Source organism: Ascaphus truei, chromosome 6 (assembly GCF_040206685.1).
Source record: "Ascaphus truei isolate aAscTru1 chromosome 6, aAscTru1.hap1, whole genome shotgun sequence".
NCBI lineage: Eukaryota > Metazoa > Chordata > Amphibia > Anura > Ascaphidae > Ascaphus > Ascaphus truei.
This window is the reverse complement of record NC_134488.1, coordinates 15,971,070-15,994,622: the sequence shown is the minus strand read 5'-3', so window position 1 is coordinate 15,994,622 and position 23,553 is coordinate 15,971,070. Positions and strand designations below refer to the sequence as shown.

Genomic DNA, 23,553 nt, shown 5'->3' with positions numbered 1-23,553 from the left:
GGATGGATCACAGCCTGAGGAATATTGTAGACAAGGGTCCATGCTTTGTCTATAGACGAGCAAATACAATAGCTAAATCAGTATCCCCCAGTATTGTTAATAAATCCTGCAATTCCCACTCAGAATTTTACGACTAAAGGCTCTTTCAGATGTGGGGGTTGTAAGATCTGTCACCTGATGAAACCATCATCTTGTTTTTCGGCCTCTAATTCTAACCAAACATTTCCTATCAAATCTTTTATTAACTGTGACTCACAATTCATCATATATTTTTTAACCTGCGGCTGCAGGACGAACTACAAGTGTCCTTAGGCAAGAGTGATGGAACATCAGAGACTAATAAAGAAAAAAGACTGCTCACACCCCGTATCAAAGCACTTTACAGAGTGCCATTTGGGAGGTTTATGGAATCTAACTGTTAGGGGCATAGAAAAGGTGACATTAAAAGAACGAGGAGGGAGAGACCTCCGGTGATGTCAGCCGGCATGGTTACTTGAGGGAAGAGCTCCCAAGACTCCCTGCCTTAAAGCATCTAGAAAGAGCTTTTCAGGGACCCGACTAGGTAAATGCCTAGAGATGGCAAATAAACTTAAAAAAGCAAGTAATCAGGACGTTTCTAAGTTCTGTGCGACCACACGACGACTGATGGGCCGAGGAACTGAAAATCCGGACTCCCAAGATGGCGCCGAAGAAATCTCACAGGAGCCTACTGTATACACACGAGGGGCTGGGGGGGAGCCGGGGAAGGGAGAAGAAGTCACAAAAACATATTTGGAGCAATTACTAGAACAATTCTTCACCAAAATGAGACACAGCTTTCAAGACCTACAAACGGCCATAAATGGGGTCAGAACTGACCTAAAAGAATTAGAGGGGCGCACAGACACAGTTGAAACTAAGCTGGAGGAGGTGATTCTCTCACAAACATCTGCGGAAGATGAGATATGCCGCCTGGGCTATGAAATAAACTCCCTCAAGGATTCCATCGAGGACCATGAGAACAGGGATCGCCGCCAAAATATCCGGATCCACAAGATACCAGAAGAAACATACCCCCATCCTCCCCCCTCCTCCCCCCCAACCCCCCCCCTCCTACTCTCCCTTCCCCCCACCTACTCCCCCTTCCCCCCCTCCCCCTCGCCCCCCTCTCCCTTAATATGGCAAGTACCCCAGAATTAGATAAATCAGAACCTACGGGAGCTGGACACTCCAGAATCACCCTTAAAAAAGCGCAGGATTTCAAAGAATTACTGCAAAGCTTCTCGCTGGTGGACATCTGGAGAATCCAGCACCCAGGCCAGCGAGACTATACGTTTTTTTCAGCCCCCCATCAGTCCTACTCGAGGATTGACTATTTCATAAAAATATTTTCCAGGCATCCGCTTAGTCTAACAGTGGATCTATATCGTGGTCGGACCATGCCCTATCGAATTGGCGCTTTCTCTGCCTTTTAGCAAAAACAGTAGATACCCCTGGAAATTAAATGACTCTCTGTTAAATTCGCAAGAGACAGAGAGTGTAATTAAACAAAAACTCATATAATATTTTCGGTTAAACAAAGGCTCAGTGTCCTCCCCGGCAATGCTGTGGGAGGCACAAAAAGCCTCAATTAGAGGGGACCTCATTTCTATCGCAGCATATAAAAAAAAAGAGAAACTAAAAAAATACAAAGCGGCAGCGGATAATCTGACCAACATCGAACAAAAACACAAACAGAACCCCTCAAAAATATTATACAAATTATTAGAAAGATCTCGATTGGAACTCAAAAAAATACAAATAGATGAGGTGGAGAGAGCGCTAAGATGGACAAACCAACGGTTCTACGATAAGGGCAATAAGGCAGACAGACTTCTAGCCAACAAACTAAGAGGTCTGAGAGTTAAATCTCAAATCCCAGCAATCCGCACTAAAACAGGAGCGACAACATATAAAGACAAAGAAATAGCGAAAGAATTCTCAAACTTTTGTACCAAATTATATAATCTAGAATTTAACCGGGGAGGACATACAGGGTCTGAGGCAATATCCAAATATCTTAAAAAATGCAATCTTCCAAAGCTATCAGAGACAGATACGCAGATATTAAAAAAAAAGAATATCTCAGGAAGAACTTGCAGAAGTAATAAGCCAACTCAAAACTAATAAAACACCAGGCCCAGGCGGCTTTTCCAACCTGTATTACAAAAAGTTCAGAGCGGTGCTGTCCCCATATGTTCTCGAGATGTTTAACACTTTCCTGGAGGGTGTGGAAATCCCGTCAACAATCTCAATGGCCAACTTAGCGATTATCCATAAAGAGGGCAGAGATCCTCTTCAATGTGGAAGTTATAGACCTATATCTCTGTTAAACTCAGATTTGAAAATATTCAGCAAAATTTTAGCAAATAGATTAACCCCAATACTCCCTAAACTTATACATTCGGACCAAGTGGGCTTTGTCTCGGGCAGACAAGCTTCAGACAACACCCGTAAGGTCATGGATATTGTGGACCATGTGCACCTGACCAGTTCAAAGGCAATTCTATTAAGTCTAGACACTGAAAAAGTGTTTGATAGAATAAAGTGGGCATTTTTGGATCATACAAGGCTTAAATTTGTTTTCTCAAGCCCATTCCTGGAGGGCGTTACGTTAGAGCCCTCTACAGGACGCCCATTGCCTATGTTAAGCTTCCAGGAGGAGACTCAGTCCCCATCAAAATTAAAAACGGAACTAAACAGGGATGTCCATTGTCCAACCTTCTCTTTGCACTATTGATCGAACCCCTGGTGGCAATAATCAGAGATGATATAAATATCCAGGGTATCCAGATAGTCGAAACAAACTGTAAGATCTCACTATTCGCAGATGATATTATATTATCACTAGCCAACCCATTGATATAGCTGCCAAATTTGCAATCCCAACTAGACAAATTTGGACAGGCCTCAGGATACAAAATCAACAATGACAAATCTGAAGCACTAAATTTAACGCTCCCTGCCCAAGAGGTCAAGCTGTTACAAGCAAACTTTAAATATAAATGGTCCCAAACACACATCAAATATCTAGGAATCTACATAACAAACACATACAATTCACTATACCAATGTAACTACCCACCCCTATTTGAAAAAATTAAAAAAGATCTTCAGTCCTGGAACGACTATCAAATATCTGGGATTGGAAGGATAACGGCAGTTAAAATGAATATCTTGCCTAGGTTGTTGTACTTCTTCCAAACCCTTCCAATAAAAGTCCCGATTAGGGATCTCAAAAATATCCAAAACAGAATCTTTCAATTTATTTGGAAGAATAAAAGACCACAGGTTGCAAGATCGGTAATGCTAGCACTGAGATCGGGACGGGGCATGGGGGTGGCTGATATTATCAAATACTACCATGCGGCCCACGTAAAACAAGCAGTGATGTGGAACTGTGATCCAGCAACTTGTGGCTGGCTGGGGATCGAGTCTGCCTTTGTGGGCCCTTCCACTCTGGCGGCGGAACTATGAAGCTCCGGGGAGGGGGAGAGCCCCACGGGAAGATTTAAGCTTGGGGCGATGAGATGCACATGGGACATTTGGTCCAAAAGCAAAAAAAGATACTCCCTTTCCACCCACCCTTCCAGCCTGGTTCCAATTGCCCACAACCCAAGGTTTCCACTGGGATGTCCCCCTAAATATGTGGAACAACTCAGAAGTATGGACATGCTAGCAGCAAAAGATCTTTTCAAAGAAGGAGAGATTCTCTCATACCAGGAGCAAAAACAAAAACCCCACAGACAGAACCTCCCAATCTTTAGCTATTTACAGATCTGACACTTTCTCCAAAAGTTCTCTCAGAATTCCAAATTTAATACACTTTCGAACTTCGAAAAGTTATGTATGGAAGGCCTCTACAGAGGTGGTTTAATCTCGGAAATATACATGGGGATAGCATCTCACGCAACGTCCCAACCCCACAATTACATGCGGAAATGGGCTGAAGACCTAAATATAGAAATAGATAATGACGACTGGAGGGATATCTGGGAATCTGCATCTAAAACATCATACAGTCATGAAAGAAAATATATATAAAATTTTATTTCAATGGTACTTAACCCCGAGTAGATTGAGCCAGATCTTCCCAGGAACACCAGATCTCTGCTGGCGACGATGTGGTATGAGAGGGGACATGGTACACATTTGGTCGGACTGCCCGCGAATACAGAAATTTTGGACCATGATTCAAAGCCTGATATTCGAGAGAATCCAAAATGTAGTGTAAGGTGCACTGCAACAAGGAGCTGGTCATATGGCAATAAAAAAAATAATTTATTCATGCTGCATTAAAAAGCGGTGGAGGGTACAAAGCTCCTATGCGTTTCGTACCGTGAGGCACTTTATCAAGGAGTTACCTGATACTGAAACATACATACATTATATACACAAACCTGTACCTGAATTTCACGCCAAAACAGTGATGTCATACCCATCATGCATAGGAAACTAATGCTGTCCAATCGCGCAAGCCCACTCACCCGTCAGAGATAGAGCGTGGTATACACAACCATGATGCTCGGCGGCCGCCCGTTGCCTAGCAACGCGTATCACCGCCGTCAGCGTCATATAGCTGGAATACCCGCCCACCTCAATCACTTTGCGGTGCGCATGCGCGAGTGGCACGCCAGGAAATGCACAGTGTACTCAAGGGGATAGTAGCAGAGGGTATGCGGTAAGGATACGCTCCTCCCCCCCAGTAATGACACGTATGACGGCGAACAATTCAGTGTACACAGCACAGTCACGTTCTGGGGTTCGGGAGCCCCCGTCCTCCCCCCGCTATAGAACCATCCCCATACCATAACGGTCCATACAAATACACAAAGGGGTCGATTAATGGACACTGCAAAGATCTTGCATGACTGTAAAAAAAACATGCTGAATGATTAAAGATCGATGCAGGACTATGAAAAAAGATGACATCACTGCATGTATGCAGGAGGATCCAGCATCAAGGGCACGATATAATTTCTGTTGAAGAACACATCTGTTTAAATTTGAACACAAGAAAAAGATAAATATATGTGAAACAAAAAACAGACATCATATCTCCAGGGAACAGTGCATTTCTACATGAAGAAGTGGACCAGGAATAGTACCAGTGTAAGGATCCGCGCCGCGGGTACACCCGCTTCCAGCGCCTCCTTACCTTGTCTCCGTGCCGCCCAGGCTCCCCGGCGGCGTGCCTCACTCATTGCTACACCCCCCACGGCTGCTCCCGCACTTCCGGGTCTCGCGCATCACCCTTATGGGCGTGCGCGGACCCAGCCTTCCATTTACTGGCGCCGTGCACCAGACTCCGCCTCCTCAGGCGCTACACGCGCATCACACGCTTCCCTGCCCCTGCTCCATCAGGTCCGCTCCCAGGCTCTTCTCCCCTATCAGATCCTTCCCCGGGCCGCTCCTCAAACCAGGACCGGACCGCGGGGCTGAGGTGGGGTTGTATAATCACCGACCTTAGACCACGCAGACTGATCCGGAATGCGTAGTTCGTAGTCGTACATAACAGGGTCGGGACTGGAGAGAGCAGCGTAGTCAGTGGACGAGCCAGGATCAGGATAGGAGACATCAGGGTGAACGTTATCAAAGCGGAGTTTTGGTAACAGGAAGTTAACTAGGTCCCGCTTCAGCGTAGAAGCTGCAGGGTGGGAGCGGGTTCTGCGCGTGCGGCGACCATGGCCCATGGTACTGGTCTCCGGAAGGGGTAGGCAGGCTGGAGTGGGCACACCACCGGGCAGCACTGGTAAACCAATGCTTCAGCGCAGGAGCCCAGAACGAGCCTGTGCAAGGAGAGGGAGCTACAGACCTCAGGACTAGTAGGACGGCCTCTGCAAAGGGAAGGGCAGCAGGCCTCAGGAAACAGGGAGCTGAAGTTACGCTGGAGATCCACCGCTTCAGCACAGGAACCAGGACATGGCCTCTGCAATAGAGAGAGAGCAGCAGGCTCAAGGAACCAGAGGCAGGCCTCTGCTATGGGAAGGGCAGCAGGCCTCAGGAAACAGGAAGCTGAAGTTACGTTGGAGATCCACCACTTCAGCACAGGAACCAGGACACGGCCTCTGCAATGGAGAGAGAGCAGCAGGCCCCAGGAACCAGAGACAGGCCTCTGCTATAGCAAGGGCATCAGGCCTCAGGAAACAGAAAGCTGAAGTTACGCTGGAGATCCACCGCTTCAGCACAGGAACCAGGACATGGCCTCTGCAATGTAGAGAGAGCAGCAGGCCCCTGGAACCAGAGACAGGCCTCTGCTATGGGTAGGGCAGCAGGCCTCAGGAAACAGGAAGCTGAAGTTACGCTGGACATCCACTGCTTCAGCACAGGAACCAGGACACTGGGAACATGAACTAGGAACAAGGGCATGAACATGAACATGAAAACAGCAACAAGGTGGCCAAGACAGGTGGTAGTGGCAATCACAGTGAACATCCAAGAAGGATTATGCTCGGCCGAGAAGCATTGTGGGAAAGCTGTATTTAAAGGTCAGCGAACCTATAGCAGAAGGGGCGTGTGACAGCATTGCTCTAATGACTGAACCCAAGCTGGGGCTGCAGTAATAGCTTGCACAACTGCAGAATATATCATGGGGAGTGTTCCAGGACTGCACAGGTCTGTAAGGCAAGGTAAGCAGTAAACCGAGGTGTGGATTCCTTACACTTACCTTACCTTTTCTTCAACTCTACCTATTTTATAGTTACTATAAGTATGCCCCACAGGATGTGTTCACAAAGCTGCTATAACACAAGCTCTGTATTAGAACTGCTATGCTTCTTATTATGTTAAAATTCTACAAATGTTACATTGAACATATACCTGATGATGCGAAGATCAATGTCTACAGTGATGTTACTGCGTTGTAAAAACAATAAAAAAGATTGAAACACAAAAAAAGAACGAGGAGGTAACAAACAACCTATTAGACAGAAGGGAGGCCTATTGGATCTTCATGTTGAAGACACAAACACCTTATGGCCTCAATATAGAGTGAAATCTCAGTCACTTTTTGAACTGATTTGCCCTTTTTCCATGATCTGGGGGATTATATGAAAATTATGTTATATTTATTGATTATTCCTTTTTTCTTGTCTTTCCCCTTTTCCCCTTCCCCAGCCCATTCCCCTCTCTCCCTTTCCCCCTCCCCCTTTTTTTCCTCTCCCCTCTCCTTTTCCTTCCTCCGCTCCCCCTTTCCCTCCCCTTCCCACCCAGCACCCCCTTTCCTTCTCACCCCGTCCCCCTCACCTTCCCCCCCTCCCACGTTCCCAATGTACAATAATTAGGGTCTCATTAAAAGAAGTTTAAAAGGAGTTTAAAGCTTTCTATTGATTGTTCCTTGGAATTGAGTCATCAATTAATTATATCTCCTTAGGAGGATAAATTAAATTAACAAGTTTATATATACATTCTTTTGAATATTATATGAATTGAAGAAAATAAGAACACGTGTAAAACATACAGTAGCTGGTTTTCAATTAGGAGGTGTATTACACATATAAGTAGATATACATTATATATAAAGGATATTCTACATATATACATTTTTTTTAGCCAGGGGAGAGATCGGGTCCCTGCCTGACTCAGCTTGGAGGGGCATGCACGCGCCTGTTGTAGCTGCAGTGCATGTATCTCTTCGGGCTTGATGACAGGGGTGTGCCTTAGTTTCTTCCCTTCAGTCCTATGGTGTAAGGAATCGGGGAACACGTTATTTGCGACGTGTTCCTTTCTTACCTGTCATCTCTCAGACCTCAGTTTTAGCACCAGCGCATGCGCGCACCCCCGCTCTGCTTACAGAGCGCACGCGCAGCTCTTCTAGAGTGCCATGGAGCTTAGCTCCGCTTCCTCGGATGTGGGATCCCTGACCCATTGGAGGGGGTGCTCGGGAGAGCGTTCCCGTAATGAGGTCATGTGCACACATGGACGGGCGCACTCGCAAGAGCATGCACGCGCCTGCAATGATGTCATGCGCACCTGTTTTTTGGTGCCAAAATTTGAAATTAAGATATGATTGTTGGCACTATATTAGGGGCTCCCTGAGGCATCACACCATACTCCTTGATAAAGCACGTTTGTGTGAAACGCGTAGGAGGGTTCTCCTCCTTTTTTGTAATGTTGGTTTGGCAATACATTTTTCATTTTTATACCACCTGTTTCCCTACTTCTCTGGGCAGTGCGCTGCTTTGTGCATTTTTTACATTTTTTCTGTTCTGTGGATACAAGCAACTGGTTGACCCACGATCAACACACCCTTTGTAAGAGTTCCCGATCAGCTCATTACTTGACTCAGAGACAACAATGGATGCGAGTGCTGCTGGGACCCCCACACAGTGCTCCAGCTGGGTCGGAGTCTGATCAGACACTGTGACAAGGACAGTCCCCGTGTTGGTATGTGACTACAATGGTCTGCTACCCATGGCTTCCCCTAGTTCTGTGGCAGTTCCTTATGGACGCAATTAGCCGCTCATCCCTCTCCACGATCAGCTTAGCACTGGTAACTTTACTGATCATCACATCATTGTACTAAGTGATTATTTGTGTATCCTGATTTAGGCCCACACTTCTCCACTCCCCCTTGTTTTTCCATTTTGGATTTGGGCCCTGCTGGCCCTACTAGGTCTCCACCGGACTCATGATGTCACCAGGGGTTCAAGGAGTGATTTTTTCATGGGTTTGTCTGTGGTCTAGGGTATAAAGATGTTCCGGGTTCCCCCCTACCCCTCGTGTTGGCGGTCTTGCGAGACCCACCCCCCCTTTTCACACCTCACTAGCCCCCTCTATTTCCCCCCCCTCTTCCAATGTATTTCTCTCCCCTCTGTCTCACTCCTTCTTCCTCACTAACCCTCTCTCGCTTTTCACTATTCTCCATCAATTACCTAACTTTCACTCAATCCCTCCCCTCCGCCTCGCATGTATTTCTCTCCCCTGCATTTCACTCTTACTCCCTCTATTTCTCATTCCCTCCCCCCTCTCTTACCCCACTCTCTCCTCTCACTCTCCCGCACACTCCCCACTCTCACTTAATCCTGCCTCCCCTCACACAATCCCCCCACAAAATACATACCAAAAAACCCCACCCCCCGAAATACAAAAAACCTTTCCCCCCTAAATACATACAATCCCCCACACCGCAAATACATACAAAAAAAATCACCACCCAAATACATACCAACCCCCCAAATACATATTTAAAGAAACAGTGGCTCAGTGAGTAACGACACTGACTCTGGCACTGACACTGAGTTTGAAGCAGGGGAAACTGGTTCAATTCCCGGTGTTAGCTCCTTGTGACCTTGGGCAAGTCACTTTATCCCTGTGCGTCAGGCACCAAAAACATAGATTGTAATCTCTACAGGGCAGGGACCTGTGCCTGCAAAAAGTCTCTGTAAAGCGCTATGTAAAACTAGCAGCGCTATACAAGAGCAAACAATTACTATTATAATTATTATTATACATATACAAATACACTCCCCTCCCAATACATATAAAAATAGAGACTTACCTTGGTGATGGTCTCAGGTCTCAGGGGGCTGTCGGGCCTCTGACGCTGGCGTGCGCGGGGCCTCTCGTGTTGGCACGCACTGTATGAGGAGCCCAGCTTACTTCCGGTGTGCGCTGACGTTAGAAGCTCTGCGTGGGACAGAGTGAGGGAGGCCCTGCAGCTGGGGAGTGCAGGGGCCAGGGGGCAACTGCTTTGTCCGACCACTTTGTCCGACACTTGTCCCGGCTCCCTCGGCAACCCTGCTGACACCTGGATGGGTCGCACCCTACCTACCACCTTTAACTATATATGTGAGTGCCTTGTTTCTGGATTGCTATACTGTATATCTATATCTCTCTCCCTATGCCGAGAGTTTGCATTTTCTTACCGCACTATAAAAAAAATGTGTGTCAAAACGATTTTCACTAAGAAAAATCTAAAACTTTTTATCTACATACTTTTTTTTTTCAAAGACGTATCGCACAATCTGTGTTTGCTTAAACTGCAGCCTGAAAGCGCTGCACAGAGAGAGTTGTATCTCTGTGCACAGCTCTTGCAGGCGATTGTGCTGTTTTAATGGGGGGATCTTGAGCTGAACCACATTCATTTCAGCCTCAGGGAACTCCTACTTCCCGGCCTCAGGGAACCCCTACTTCCCGAGTTACAGGCCCTGGTATGGGGTGCCGGTATCTCCTGTGTCTCGGTCATGTGACGTGGGAAATTTAAATAATGCAGGGAGATACTGAGGCTGGTAACTCTGGAAGAAGAGGGTCCCTGAGGCTGAAATTAATACGGGTCAGCTCAGGAGACCCATCGCTTCAATACGCTGTTATTAAAATTAACATTAAAACTGTTGCTAGCCGCTAAAGTGATGAAGGGGTTAAGCCACAGTACCTGGTTTATTGGGGGTAGAGGCAGTCGGTGAATGGGTGTACTTGACCCAGAGTGGGTTTATAGGCCTACCAGGAAGATTACAAGAGGAGTTAACCCCTTCATTACCATAGCGCTAGTAACCACTATGGTAATGAAGGGGTTAACCCCTCCCGCTGCCCACCCAGTAGTCCTAACCAGGGCCAAGTACCCCTTCACCCACCCCTTCTTCCCCCAATAAACAGTAAAATATAACAACACTACTACCCACCCCCTGTACCCCCACCAACTCCCCCAACATATACAGTACAATAATAGGCAAAATTCCTATTATCCAGATATGGATAATAGCGTATTTGCCCATTAAAAATAAAACATTACCCAGCCAGCATAAAGTAAATAAAAGTTCTACATACCCCTGCAGGATGAAGGCCGCCATTGTCCTCATCACCATCCTCCGTGTCCTCCGTGGCAGCAACATTACAATAAAAAACAAACTACTGGCCACTAACCCCTTAATCCCTTTAGCGGTTAGTAACCACTACAGTAGTTAAGGGGTGTGATGCCGTCACTGCCCTCTAAAGTCAGTACTCCTGGAAGGAGTTAGGTCTTTTGTTTCTGTTTTGTGTTATGAGTTAACCCTGTACCTGCTTTGTACCCTGTAAATAAACCCCTGCTTAGAAAATACAGTGTTTCCTGCCTTTGATCTGGACAAAAGATCTGACGCTGGGACTGAGACATCACAGGGGTTAAAGGCCCACCCACGCTACCCAACTGGGGGGCCTAACCACCCTCCCCGGGTAAACTACTCCCATCCCCTCTACCCATTGATTGTAACAATGGTGAATCATACCCCCAATACGGACATGGATTTCCATAATGGCAAAAATGGGAAAGCTAAAAAAAAACATAACAAAAAATACAATACATTACAATGAAATAAAAACAAACATTTGCCAAAAAAGGCATTGCTTTTCACTGTGATTATCTATACCCAGAAAGGGGCATAGATAAATACATTGTCAGTAAATGGGCAACCTAAAAAAATAACACAATTAAATAAAATACAATCAATGTGTTTCTTACCTTTCCTGTATTCACCCCATCCTACTCGTCACCAGAAGACCCCAAAAGTGACTAAAATGGATTACAATTTATAGAAGAAAATAAAGAAAGAATAAAATAACTTTGTATTTTTTTACCTGTGGGCCGTTGCTCTTTCGGATCGTGGATATGTTCGAGAGCATGAGGTAACCACGGGAAACGGAGGCTGAAGATACTGTATCTAAAGGTAAGAAAAAAATTGAATGTATGTTCTTTTTATTTTACAGGTTTTCTAAATTTGATTTTTTATTTTGATTGATTTTTTTTTATGCCCATTCATTGCCACTGTATGTATGTATGTATTATGTATGTATGTATGTATGTAACTTTATGGATATACTTACATACATACAGTACAGGGACAAGCAATGGTTGTTTAGACAAATGCTTGCTTTTATGTATTTTACATGTATATTGGTAATTTGTTTTTATTTATTATGCTCTTTATTTAGTGTTTGTATTTTGTATGTTGTCATTTTTGGTGGTGTTTTAAATGGTTTATTTCTGGCTTTTGATTGGTGTTTGCTTTTTAATGTTGGATTATTTTGTGACTTGTTTTAGAATGATGCAGTTTATTTGGATATTTATTTTATTAATTAATGGTTTTGTTTTAGTGTTTTAATTGTTTATTCTGGTCTTCATTTTTGATTTGATTAATTGATTGGTGTTAATTTTGTTGTGTTTACTTCTTAATTTGTTTTTATTTTGTGATTGTATGGAATGTATAGGAGATTGTTTGTGATTTTTTTTGACCATTGACTGGCATAGTGTTAAATAATGCTCATATAATATGGACATAATGTACCCACTGTGCCATTCAATTGTTTTATTGTCATTTTTTATGCATTTAGTTGGCTATGTAATGTGTTTTATTTGGCAGTCTTATGTGTTTTATTTGGTCCTGTTTTTTTTTTATTCCTTCCCCATTTCTTGAGATAGGGGTAAATCATGCCCATATTTTATGAGCATGATGTAAACACTGTACCAATGAATGGGTGAAGAGTGGGTATAGTGGGTCCGGGTTAGGTGGTTAGGCGTCCCGGGTGGGTAGCGGGGCAGGGTGGGTTAACCCCTTAATTACTATAGCGATTATTAACCGCTAGGGTGATTAAGGGGCTAGGGGCCATTAGATTGTATTTATTATGTATTCTTGCTGACATTGGAGGACATGGACCTGCAGTAGGCTGACGAGGACACCCTTCACATTGCCAGGGGTAAGTAGAACGGTTTTTATTTACGTTATTTATGCTGCCTGGCTAATGTTGTGTTTAATAATGGGCAAATAATCTATTATCCATATCTGGATAATAGTTATTTTGCCCATTACTATACTGTATGTGTTTGGGCGGGGGAGTTTATTTTGTGAAATGTAGGCCATGTTTTTGTTTTTTTAATTACAGGTTTGGTACCGCAGGCCAGCGGGGGCCCACGGGGACCACCGGAGGACCCCTGGATGCCCACAGTACCACCTGATGATCCACAGACACCTGCGGGGAGGAACCGGGGACCCCTATGGGGACCTGCGTGGACCACCCAAGGGCCTCCAGACCCCTGTGGGAAGCACACGAGAACCCCCAGACACCAGTTGGAACAACCAGAGGGCCCCCAGATACCCGTGGGGATGACCCGGGGACCACCAGACACCCACTCACGTGGCCAATAGCAAGGTCTTCTTACGCAGGAAATGTAGACACCCAGGACATTCCTGTTTTGAATTTAATGAAGTTAAGCTCCGAACACCCCTTGCTTCCCACCCAAAACGTTGATGCATGCAACTTGGAATGCACATTTAAAGAGGCAATCCAGGCTGTTTTTTCTCTCCTTTTTTCCTTAGAAAAAAAAACCAGGATTGAAGTAGGGGGTCTTTAGATCTGAACCCCATTCATTTCAGCCCTGGGGACTCCCTGCTTCTGGAGATACTTATCTCTGTAGTGGATATCGGTAGCCACTCCAGGGTTTATGTTAGGAAGCTGTGACCTAATCTGGTTTGGCTTCCTATTGGCCCATGGGATGAAAGGGCTTTAAACTGCAAAAAAATGCAGAAATACTGGTACCCCCTTCAAAGGCAAGTAATTCCAGAAGCATGGAGTCCCTGGAGCTGAAATTAATGGGGTTTATCCCCAGAGACCCACTGCTTCAATCCTGCATTAAAAATGAAAGAAAGAAAAAAACGGCACGGATTTCTTTCGTAAAGGAACATTTATTTACATTTTCTACACATGTTGAAGCATGGGGTCATCGGAGCAGAACCACATAAATTTTAGCTCCGGGTACTCCCTGCTTCCGGAGATACTGACCTACATAGGGTGTGCTGGTACCTGCTTCAGCAGTGCTAACTGTGGTTTAAAGTTTAAAGCTCCCTTGTCACCCGGACCAAAAGGAAGCCGAACCTGATGACGTCATGACTTCCTATTGACCTGCTGGACATGTGAGCATTGAAACGCAGACATAATGTAAACCCTGGTCGCCGAGCAGAGTGGCTACCGGCATCTTCTATAGGGGTACGTAAATCTGGAAGCAATGTGTCCAGGGAGCTACATTGAATGGGCTTCAGCTTTTGAGACCCATTGTTTCAATTATATAGTGTGACAGAGTCACTGTCTCTGTATGCTGGAGTGTAGCGGTGAAGTTTGTGCTTTCTAGCATGCCAGCAGTTCTGATCTGCTCTGGAGAGGCTAACTGCTGGTGCAGCTAGTTAATATGTATTCTCACAACCCAGGGGGAGCATACAGAAGAAAAGCAACAACAAGAAAAACAATCTAAGTGCAGACAGTAGAATCAGGTGTGTGTTAATTCACTGGATGTCTTGGCTCGTATGTGCAGCCTTCTCACAGGATAGCAGTAGTGTATGGGCAACAACAGGTTACTGGAAATGTGTTCAATCTTCTACACACCGGCATAGATTCACTCCAACCCAGATATCATTAGGGTGGTGAAATATAAGGATACAAACACAAAACAGAGTACACCGCTCACACAATTGATTGTTTTTAACATGTAGTCTTTTTTTTTTTACAAAAATGGGTGCTAGCTATGTACACAGGTTAATTAATTCTAACACATAAATGAAAGGCTGACTAAGTCAATCTGTCATTCACAGAAAGTACATTAGTGGTGAACACCACACTAATTTTTAATTATGTTATAGTGAATACATTCTAGTGAAACAAACAGTGATTAAGTGAAAAATACATAAAAAACTCATTAAAATCTAACACGTGGTGCCTAGATCAATAATAGTTGCTGCCTTAAGTTAGCCGCCATTGACACTGACATTGATGAACAGCAGTTAAGCATTGTTTGTCCATTACATTTGAGTGTAGTCATTGCCAGATACTTGGCTACAATTGGCAGGGGGCATGATCACTAAATGCAATGAACCCTCAACAATGCCTCATAACATTATTTATCTTGCCTCATACACATCTAGAGTTCATACCAACACTATAGAAACCTACAATACACATTGGGTTAGTCTTACTTCCAATTATCAGTGAGCTCACATGAAATAGTACTGCTGTACTGTTGAATGGTGCCAAACAACCATATGATGTTTATATTGTTCTCATACTAAAATCAGTCAGTTGCACAAAAGATCATACTAATGTCTATTTGTTATTATACCCTAGGCAACAGAATATGACAAAACAGCACAGTAGATTGGCAGCCCTTGTAATATCATTTAGTATGCTGTGCAAAATTGTATGTGCACATAAATCGCTCACAGTGAATGCCACATCACAGGATTGCAGGTTAATAACAGTTGTGGGATTCCTCATCTAGCTAGACTCAAATATGATAATGGAAACAAAAGAAACAGGGCACAACGCCAAATAGTGAATGCAAGTAATGTAGCAGCAGACGCCTCTACAAATACACGGTTATGTGATATAATTTCTTCATATATACACCCTCACTGTGGTTATTGTGATTTATTTCTTGGTCACTTATTTATGTGGTTTAGTCACTGCACTATATTTATATTCTAAATTCTGGGTTAGATAGTAGCGCACAGTATTTTCTCTGTTTTCAAATATGATAAAGCTGCTTACTGAGGGCAGCGCAGTTTCAACATCACTGCCAAGATTTACTTTGGACTCACTCACTCTAGTAACAGCGATGGTTGTTCATTGATAACCTGCAAAATGACAGTGCCTAGTACTATCAATTGATGTGCTGTACATGGATATTTGTGTACACATGTAACCCCACAGTATGTGCTATATCACAAATGTTGCAAGTGTAACCCCCCCCCCCCCACCCCGGCAGCAGGGGGTAGGGTGTACATGTGTGAACAGGGTTCTTCTCCGCTCCCGATGGGATAAGAGTGTCAGCTCCTTGGTCAGTTACCTGTGATCTCAGGGTTCTCTCTGGTGGGTTCAGGTCTTGGCTGTAATGGAGGATAGTTGGTGGTTGGAAGAACAGGACAAGATAAGAAATAGGGCGCCAGGATCTTTTGCAACTCACAGGTATTTTATTGTCAGGCAGAACGGCTCCAGGCTTGCACAGCATCAATTGTTTTCATATAGAGCACAATACCTCATTAGACAGGTTCCCTGTATAATGCTCTCTTCAGGGCAAGTTCCCTCTGTGCCCCTTCCCATTCAGGATCAGGATCAGTACTTCTGGGTCAGTATATGCCTCTAGTCCACCACACATCTTTTGGCTTCCTATCTCCTAGCACACTCACTCACTATCTTCTAGCTCAATAATTCACTTCTAACTCCTCAATTGTCTCTCCCTTAACTGCCTGAGCTAATAAATAATAATACATGCAACTGCAGCCTCTCTTAACTGTCCCTATTCAAAACTGTCATCTCTCACAGCTTCACTGGTTGCCTAGCAACATGTAACTGCAGCCTCTCTCAACTGTCCCTATTCAAAACTGTCATCTCTCACAGCTTCACTGGTTGCCTAGCAACATGTAACTGCAGCCTCTCTCAACTGTCCCTATTCAAAACTGTCATCTCTCACAGCTTCACTGGTTGCCTAGCAACATGTAACTGCAGCTCTTAACTGTCCCTATTCAAAACTGTCATCTCTCACAGCTTCACTGGTTGCCTAGCAACATGTAACTGCAGCCTCTCTTAACTGTCCCTATTCAAAGCTGCCAGCGCGAGCTCCCTTGCACTGAAAAGGCCTTAATTGCAAATGCAGCCGCCCTATTGACTTAGCCGCAGCATGTGACATTACCCTGAGGCTCATGGGACTTGTAGTTCCTGTCTTGAGCCTTTCCCTATTAGCCGCCCTCGTGGGGTCCTACAGCGCTTGCACGAGTTCAACTACAAAATGGCGGCACCCTGCAAAGGGAGCCGCCGGAGCCTCCGGTGACCGCTCGCCCTATCTATGGGCTGCAACTGTCGCGCACCTGATTGCTTCCCCCCCCCCCCGGCAGCACCTCACTTCTTGTGCAGGTGCGAAGCTCCCTAATGGCTGCCGCTCATGCTATTAATTCTGTGCATGCGCGGTCAATCGCAACATGGCCGCCGCGAGTCGTCCCGCGCATCTGCGCATGTGCGAACCCTACACGCGTGTACATGCATAACAAACATGGCAGCGCCTTGCAGAGGGCACCGCCGGAAAACGCTCGTCACCACCCACAACAGCCCCCCACAGCAGCGGAGGTAAGAGGGGGAAATCAGAGGACCGGGGAGCCAGAGGGGACCTGGCTACACAAGCAGATAACAGTGTGTTGGGGTCTCTTATCTAACTAAGCTCAAATATGAGGAAGCTGCTCTCTAAGGGCAGCGCAGTTCCAACATCACTGCCAAGGTTTACTTTGGAATCACTGACTAGTGACAGCGGTGATGGCGCATAGATGTCTTGCAAATGACCATAGATTGTATTTAGAACTGATTGGGAGTACTTAGCTGTATTGTGGCATTGAAAATCCGCATACGAGACACCGAGTACAATGGCGACGGCAGTCAACAGATCGTCGGCACCACGTGATGTGACGTCACCACGTCACGACGCCCTACGTGTTTCTCTCCAGGCGGAGCTTTGTAATGGGCAGGTGAATACAGGGAACACCCCCCTACTGCTTATATATAGTATACCTTAATTATAAGGAATAAGCGCAGCTCCAGGCTCACAACTTTGATATAATCATGCTATGATGTATAAGATCGCCTCGATTGGTGATGCATAGTTGCACAAGCTATCTTACATCGTTGTTATAGCAACTATTGATATGCTAATTAGCCCTATGATTGAAATAGGAGATAGCAAATAGACAATAGTATGCTAATTAACCCTATAATAGAAATAAAAGATAGCAAACGTGCATACCCTGTTGTTTAAAACACTATGAACTTATAAACACTAATAATTTTTTATTATGCTTATTTAATAATTATAAAGAAATTAGATAAAAGTAAAAAAATATAATTACACTGCACTATATACATAAGTGTATAATACACTGACTGGTCAAGTCCTGTCCAGTTATTGTGGGCTGATGTGTGACTGATGAGACCCAAAGGGTTGTTCAGCAAGTTTTGTATGCCACTATTTGATGTCAATTGAGTCATACAGCAGTCCATCTATGATCTAAATATAGATGTTAATATTAGTCATAAGGCTATATCACCAGATATACACAATTGTATGTAAAGATGGATATCTGCTATACAGTATGATTGTTTAAGGATCTTACACAGAATAACAGGCAATAATTATATAAAAGGAGTGAATGTAAATCCCTCATTTAAGCCTCTTGGATATAGGGTTTTTAAGCAATATATCCACTCGGCTTCACGTCTTAGGAGCTTTTTGTCAATGTCACCACCCCGCATGTTGTTCTTCAGATGATCTATTCCAGCAAATCTGAGACATCTTGGATCCCCAGTATGTGCCGAGTTTACATGGCGTGCCACTGGTGTGTCTGCTTTGTTAATAACAGAATTTACGTGCTCCAGTATGCGTCTTCTTAATTCCCTGATTGTTTTGCCTATATATCTTATGCCACATGTGCAACTAATGAGATAAATAACGTTAAAGGTTTTACAATTATTGAAATGTCTTATCTCAAATTGTTTGGTGTTGTCTGCATTGTTAAAGGTTTTTGTTAACTGTATATATTGGCACGCCTTGCTGCATTTACATGGAAAGCAACTTTTAGGTGGGGATGATAACCATGTTTTGGGTGATCTTTTTTGATGGTGGCTGTGTACAAGGTCATCCTTCAGGTTTTTGAACCTTCGGCTGGTGATGCTTGGTGTTTCTTTTAGAACAAGTGCTAAATCACTCTCAGATCTCAAGATATGCCAATACTTAGCAAATATTTTTTTGATATCTTGCCATCTGTGACTATAGGTTCCAATGCATCTGATCTGATTGTCCCCTGCTCTGATATTGGGGGCTAATAGGGTATCCCTTTCGCTATTGAGAGCTCTGTTGTATGCCCTCTGTATATTTTTTAGAGAATACTCTCTATCTAGGAACCTGTCCTTTAGATCTGAGAATTGTTTTTTGAAATCTTTTAATGTGGAACAGTTTAGTCTCAGACGGAGATATTGACCTGTTGGTATCCCTTTTATCAAAGAATCCGGGTGCTGACTTTGTGCTAACAACAAATTATTTATTGAGGTACTGTAGACTTTCTAAATACAGATGTTTGAATCTCATTTGATGAATCTTTAGTTAGAATGAGATCTAGAAAAGTCACCGTAGATCTACTGTATTCTGAGGTCAATCGTAGATTGAGAGTATTTATGTTTAATTTTCCAATAAATTCCGATAATAGCTCTTCCGGGCCACTCCAGATCCAGAAAATATCATCAATAAATCTTAGCCACATATCTATGTGCTCAGTATATTGAATATTCTCATCATTAAACACTACGATTAAACACCTACTATAGCCACGTTTTACACACTCCCCAAAATACATAAAAACAAAGAAAGACCTCCGGGGAGGCCCATAGTGTTTGGGAATAACAATCTCACAGAAAATAGCAGCAAATACCTTGATAAAATCTTACGGCTGTTTGTCTTGGCACTACCGTCCTATATTAAGGATACCAAGGATACTTTACTAAGTCTAAATGGTATTTCCACAGACAGTGACACCTTACTAGTGACATTAGGGGGGTCATGCACTAAGCAGCGGAAAATTCTTAAACATCTGCCCTTGCAGTCGGCAGACAAGGTGAAGCAGTGGGGACTCAGTAATAAGGATTACACCATTGACGGCGCAAAACCCCCTTGAAACTCATCCCCTAGCAATCCCTGCTCGCTGGCATGCCTGGAAAGGTAAAAACACAAAAAATACTTAATTTTCACACAGTAAAGTTGAAGCATAAATGTTACTGGGTCCAAGAGCTAACTCTCTTAAACCCTTATACACAAGTCAGGGGTAACCAAAAATGGGCTTAACCTTTTTTTGAGAGCCTGGTTACCCCCTACCGTCGCATTTAATATACATTTTAATACTAGTGTATGAGCAGGGGGTCTCCGGAGCAGAACCGTGTTGATTTCAGGTCCGGTGACCCCTGCTTCCCAAGATACAGGCCCACTTTCTGGGGTGCAGGTATCTCCTATGCATTTATTCCCACAGTCACGTGACGCGAGACATTTAAATGCATAAGAGATACCAGCATCCCATAACTGGGCCAGTATCTCAGAAAGCAGGTGTCCCTGGACCTCAAATCAATGTGGTTCTGCTTCAGAGACCCCCTTCTCACGTACACTACTATTAAACATTTTATTAAAACAGCTTCATTATCTTAGCAGCTAGCCACTAAGGCAATGAAGGGTTAACCACCAGTGCCCATTTTGTTGTGGGTAGCAGGGGTCGGTGAAGGTGGTATTTGACCCTTGGTGGGTGTTTAGGCCTTTTGGGGGGAGGAGGGGTTGCAAGTGGAGTTTACCCCTTCATAACCTTAGTGGTTAATACCGCTTAGGTAATGAAGGGGTTAACCCCTCCTGCTATCACCCGGTAGGCCTAAACATCCATCCTTCACCCAATCCCCCTACCCCCAGTTAAAAAAATACAAACAACAACCCTACTATCCACCTACTCTACCCCTATATACAGTACAGTAATGGGCAAAATAACTATTATCCACATATGGATAATTGCTCATTTAAAATCAAACAGTTGCCAGCCAGCCAGCATAAATAATGTAAATAAAACTTTCTACTTACCCCTGCCATCATGAAGGGTGTCCTCATCAGCATTCTCTAGGTCCATGTCCTCTGTTGCCAGCAAGAGTACATGAAAAATACTATCTAATAGCCCCTAACCTCTTAATCACCTTAGCGATTAATAACCGCTATAGTAATTAAGGGGTTAACCCACCCTCTACCGTTACCCACCTGGGAGGCCTAACCACTCACCCAAGGGCCATTATACCCACCCTCTACCCATTGATTGGCACAGTGGTATAATACCAATATAATATGGGCATGATAAGCCACTACTCTATAGCTCTCAATGGCTAACCTATTAAAACAATCAAGCACAACAATACACAACAATTAAAGAAATAAACAAGCACCTAAACACCACAAAATTATAGAACTAAAAAGCCTCAACTACACATCAATAAAATGATTCCAACACCAAAACCGCTAAAGAATAAAAATTATAATATACCAAAATAATAGAATACAATTAAAGAAACATCTAACCAACAAAAACAAATCAAGAAATAAAACCGCTAGCCAATCCACAAATGTACTAAAAACAAGCCATTCAAATTCAAAACAATTTTATCAAAACAATAAACAGAAATGGAAAAAATACCAATCAATACAAAACAAGCATTTGCCAAAAAAAAAAAAGCATTGCCTGTCACTGTATTTATCGGTACCCCACAGATTAATACATTGGCAGTCAATGAGCAATGAAAAACATAAAAATAAATAAATACAATAAAAAAAACCTGAAAAAAAGATATTTACATACATTCAATATTTATCTTACCTTTAGAAGTCTTCACCTACCCGGCGTTTCAGGAAGCTCTTGGCTCTCGACTCGATCAACTGCAAACCGACTCCGTCCTCCTTGAAGAACAGCATCAAGTAAAAAAATCTTCTTTCTTCCATCTTCTTTCTCCTTCTTCTATCTTCATCTGTCATTCTTTTCTTGTTTTCTTTAATCTTCTATGTTCTTTTTTGTAATCCAATAGAGCCCCATCTTAAATCCAGCAACGGAAGTTGCCTTGACGTCTTCTTAAGCTAAAATGAGACGGAACAGGCCTTGTATAGGTGACGTCACATTATAGGGTCAGATGGTACAGCTCCAATTCAATTGGACGGCTGAAAAAATTGGCGATTCAGGCCTCATCGCCCACTTATCGAGCCTTACAGAGTAGCAGTAGGCATTTTGGCTGAAAATGCCTCGATAAGTGGGTTATCGAGGCTTATAGAATAGGCCCCGTAGTCTTTTAGAAAGGCCAAAGATTGAAGTAACTAAACCTCTTCCAATGTCTGTCTTATCCGGCTCGTCTGTACCATGATTAACAGAGCAGAAACCCAGAGATATAAATAGGCTGTAAACTGAGATACCACCTCATATTACATACTCTGAACAGAAAGGATTGTGTGGTATGTAGAAGATAGGTGATGTGTGTCATTCATTTCTATAAGAGTGACTAGCATTTCTGCAGTAATCTATTTGTTTCTGTTATAATAGAACATGGCATTGATATAGAAACTGGTATCACCTTGAAAATCAAATTGTTACCCCCATTTTCCATGTACACTTTATTGGATAAAGAATATTGTCGCCAGATTTGTACTTTACGTTTTTCTAATCTGCTAGAAAAACATTAATGGGGGACTTCCATACAGATATAAATAACCTTTAGTTTTACCTTCTATTGAATGCAACACTAGTCTAAAAATAGACCATTTATCTCAGTGGAACAAAAACAAAATGCTTTACAAACAGCGAAGTTGATAAAAGCTCAGCGCCTACGGACTCATTAGCAGTGCAGGCCAGAGAACTTCAAAGCTACAGTATGATCAAGCATTGACCATGCTGTGTTTCTTTGTATTCTGGCTTTCTCTGATTTGATTCAGGAATAAAACAAAACAATGCTCTGATGCTGTTTAAATAATGTAAAACAAATGCTTTAGTAGGTTACTTTTAATATTTAAAATAGAGCTCAATTGTTCTTGTCTGAGCATTGTGGAGAAGGTCAGTTCGTTTAGAATTCAGTGACAGCTGCTGCTGTGTTGTATCTGTATACAGAACGGTCTTAAGAATTTCTGGGGCCCTGGGCTGTGTATATTGGGGGTTCCACCCACAAAGGTGCACATATAACTTTCCTAACAGAATATGGTAGAAACTTCTAGAACAATACAGAACATTATGAGCTTCCTGTTACCCCGGGAGTCGGAGGGCCACCGCTTCTAATGGTAAGTAATATATAGAATGTTTGTAAATGTCTTTTTTGACAGGTTTGTTCATTGGATGTGATTGTTGATTTTTTGGGGGAGGCATATTGACTGATAACTGATTAATCGGTACCACTTTAGGATACAAATTAATACATTATTATTACAATATTTGGGGGGTATTTCTGGCTTGGTATTGCTGTTGGTTTTTTTAATGTCAGTTTCTTATGTGGATGTATTTGTTTGTATTTTTCCTGCTTAATGTAATAAAATGTTTGCGATTGGTGTTCGTTTGTAGTTAATGTTGTATTATGTTGGCTAATGCGTTTTATGGTTCTTTCAGAGATTGTTTGAATGTATTTCTTTGTCTTTTTAATGACTTCAGGAGATACAGGCCCCTTTATGGGGTGCCGGTATCCCCTGCACTTTCAAGCGTCCGCGTCACGTGACCGGGACATTGAAATTCTGCAGGGGATACCGGCACCCCATAACGGGGCCTGTATCTCCTGAAGTAGGGGGTCCTCGGACCTGAAACCAATGCGGTTCAGCTGGGGAGACACCCTGCTCATGTACACTATAATTAAAATGTATTTATTTATTGTACGATCGCCTGTAACAGCCTTGCATGTAGATGGCAAATCTCCATGCAAATGTTACAAGCGGCTTTTTTTTCAATCAGCTAGCGTACGGGAACTTTAAGTGCGATAGCAGGGGGGAAATACATTGCACGCACG

At 43.4% G+C, this 23,553-nt stretch overlaps 1 protein-coding gene and 1 long non-coding RNA gene across 4 annotated transcripts in view; one reads left to right on the top strand and one right to left on the bottom strand.

The window, feature by feature from the left end:
* Positions 1–16,356, bottom strand: part of SCN3B (sodium voltage-gated channel beta subunit 3) — a 66,135-nt gene extending 49,779 nt beyond the window's left edge. The window contains exons 1-3 of one of the 2 annotated variants that reach the window (XM_075603399.1): positions 15,938–16,356; positions 15,821–15,860; positions 11,569–11,651 (exon numbers count right to left, since the gene is read on the bottom strand). In XM_075603399.1, the coding sequence (XP_075459514.1) occupies positions 11,569–11,651; positions 15,821–15,860; positions 15,938–15,982 (168 nt within the window). In that variant the 5' untranslated portion in view covers positions 15,983–16,356. Of the gene's footprint in view, positions 1–11,568; positions 11,652–15,820 lie in introns of both variants that reach the window. The other variant, XM_075603401.1, reaches the window with a different exon arrangement.
* LOC142496675 (uncharacterized) lies at positions 16,247–23,130 on the top strand. 2 transcript variants are annotated; one of them, XR_012802080.1, is made up of 3 exons: positions 16,247–17,094; positions 21,408–21,499; positions 22,758–23,130. It is a non-coding gene; the product is annotated as an uncharacterized LOC142496675 (long non-coding RNA). The 2 variants fall into 2 exon arrangements; XR_012802081.1 differs by lacking the exon at positions 16,247–17,094 and adding an exon at positions 19,174–19,726.
* The last annotated feature ends 423 nt before the right edge of the window (positions 23,131–23,553 follow it).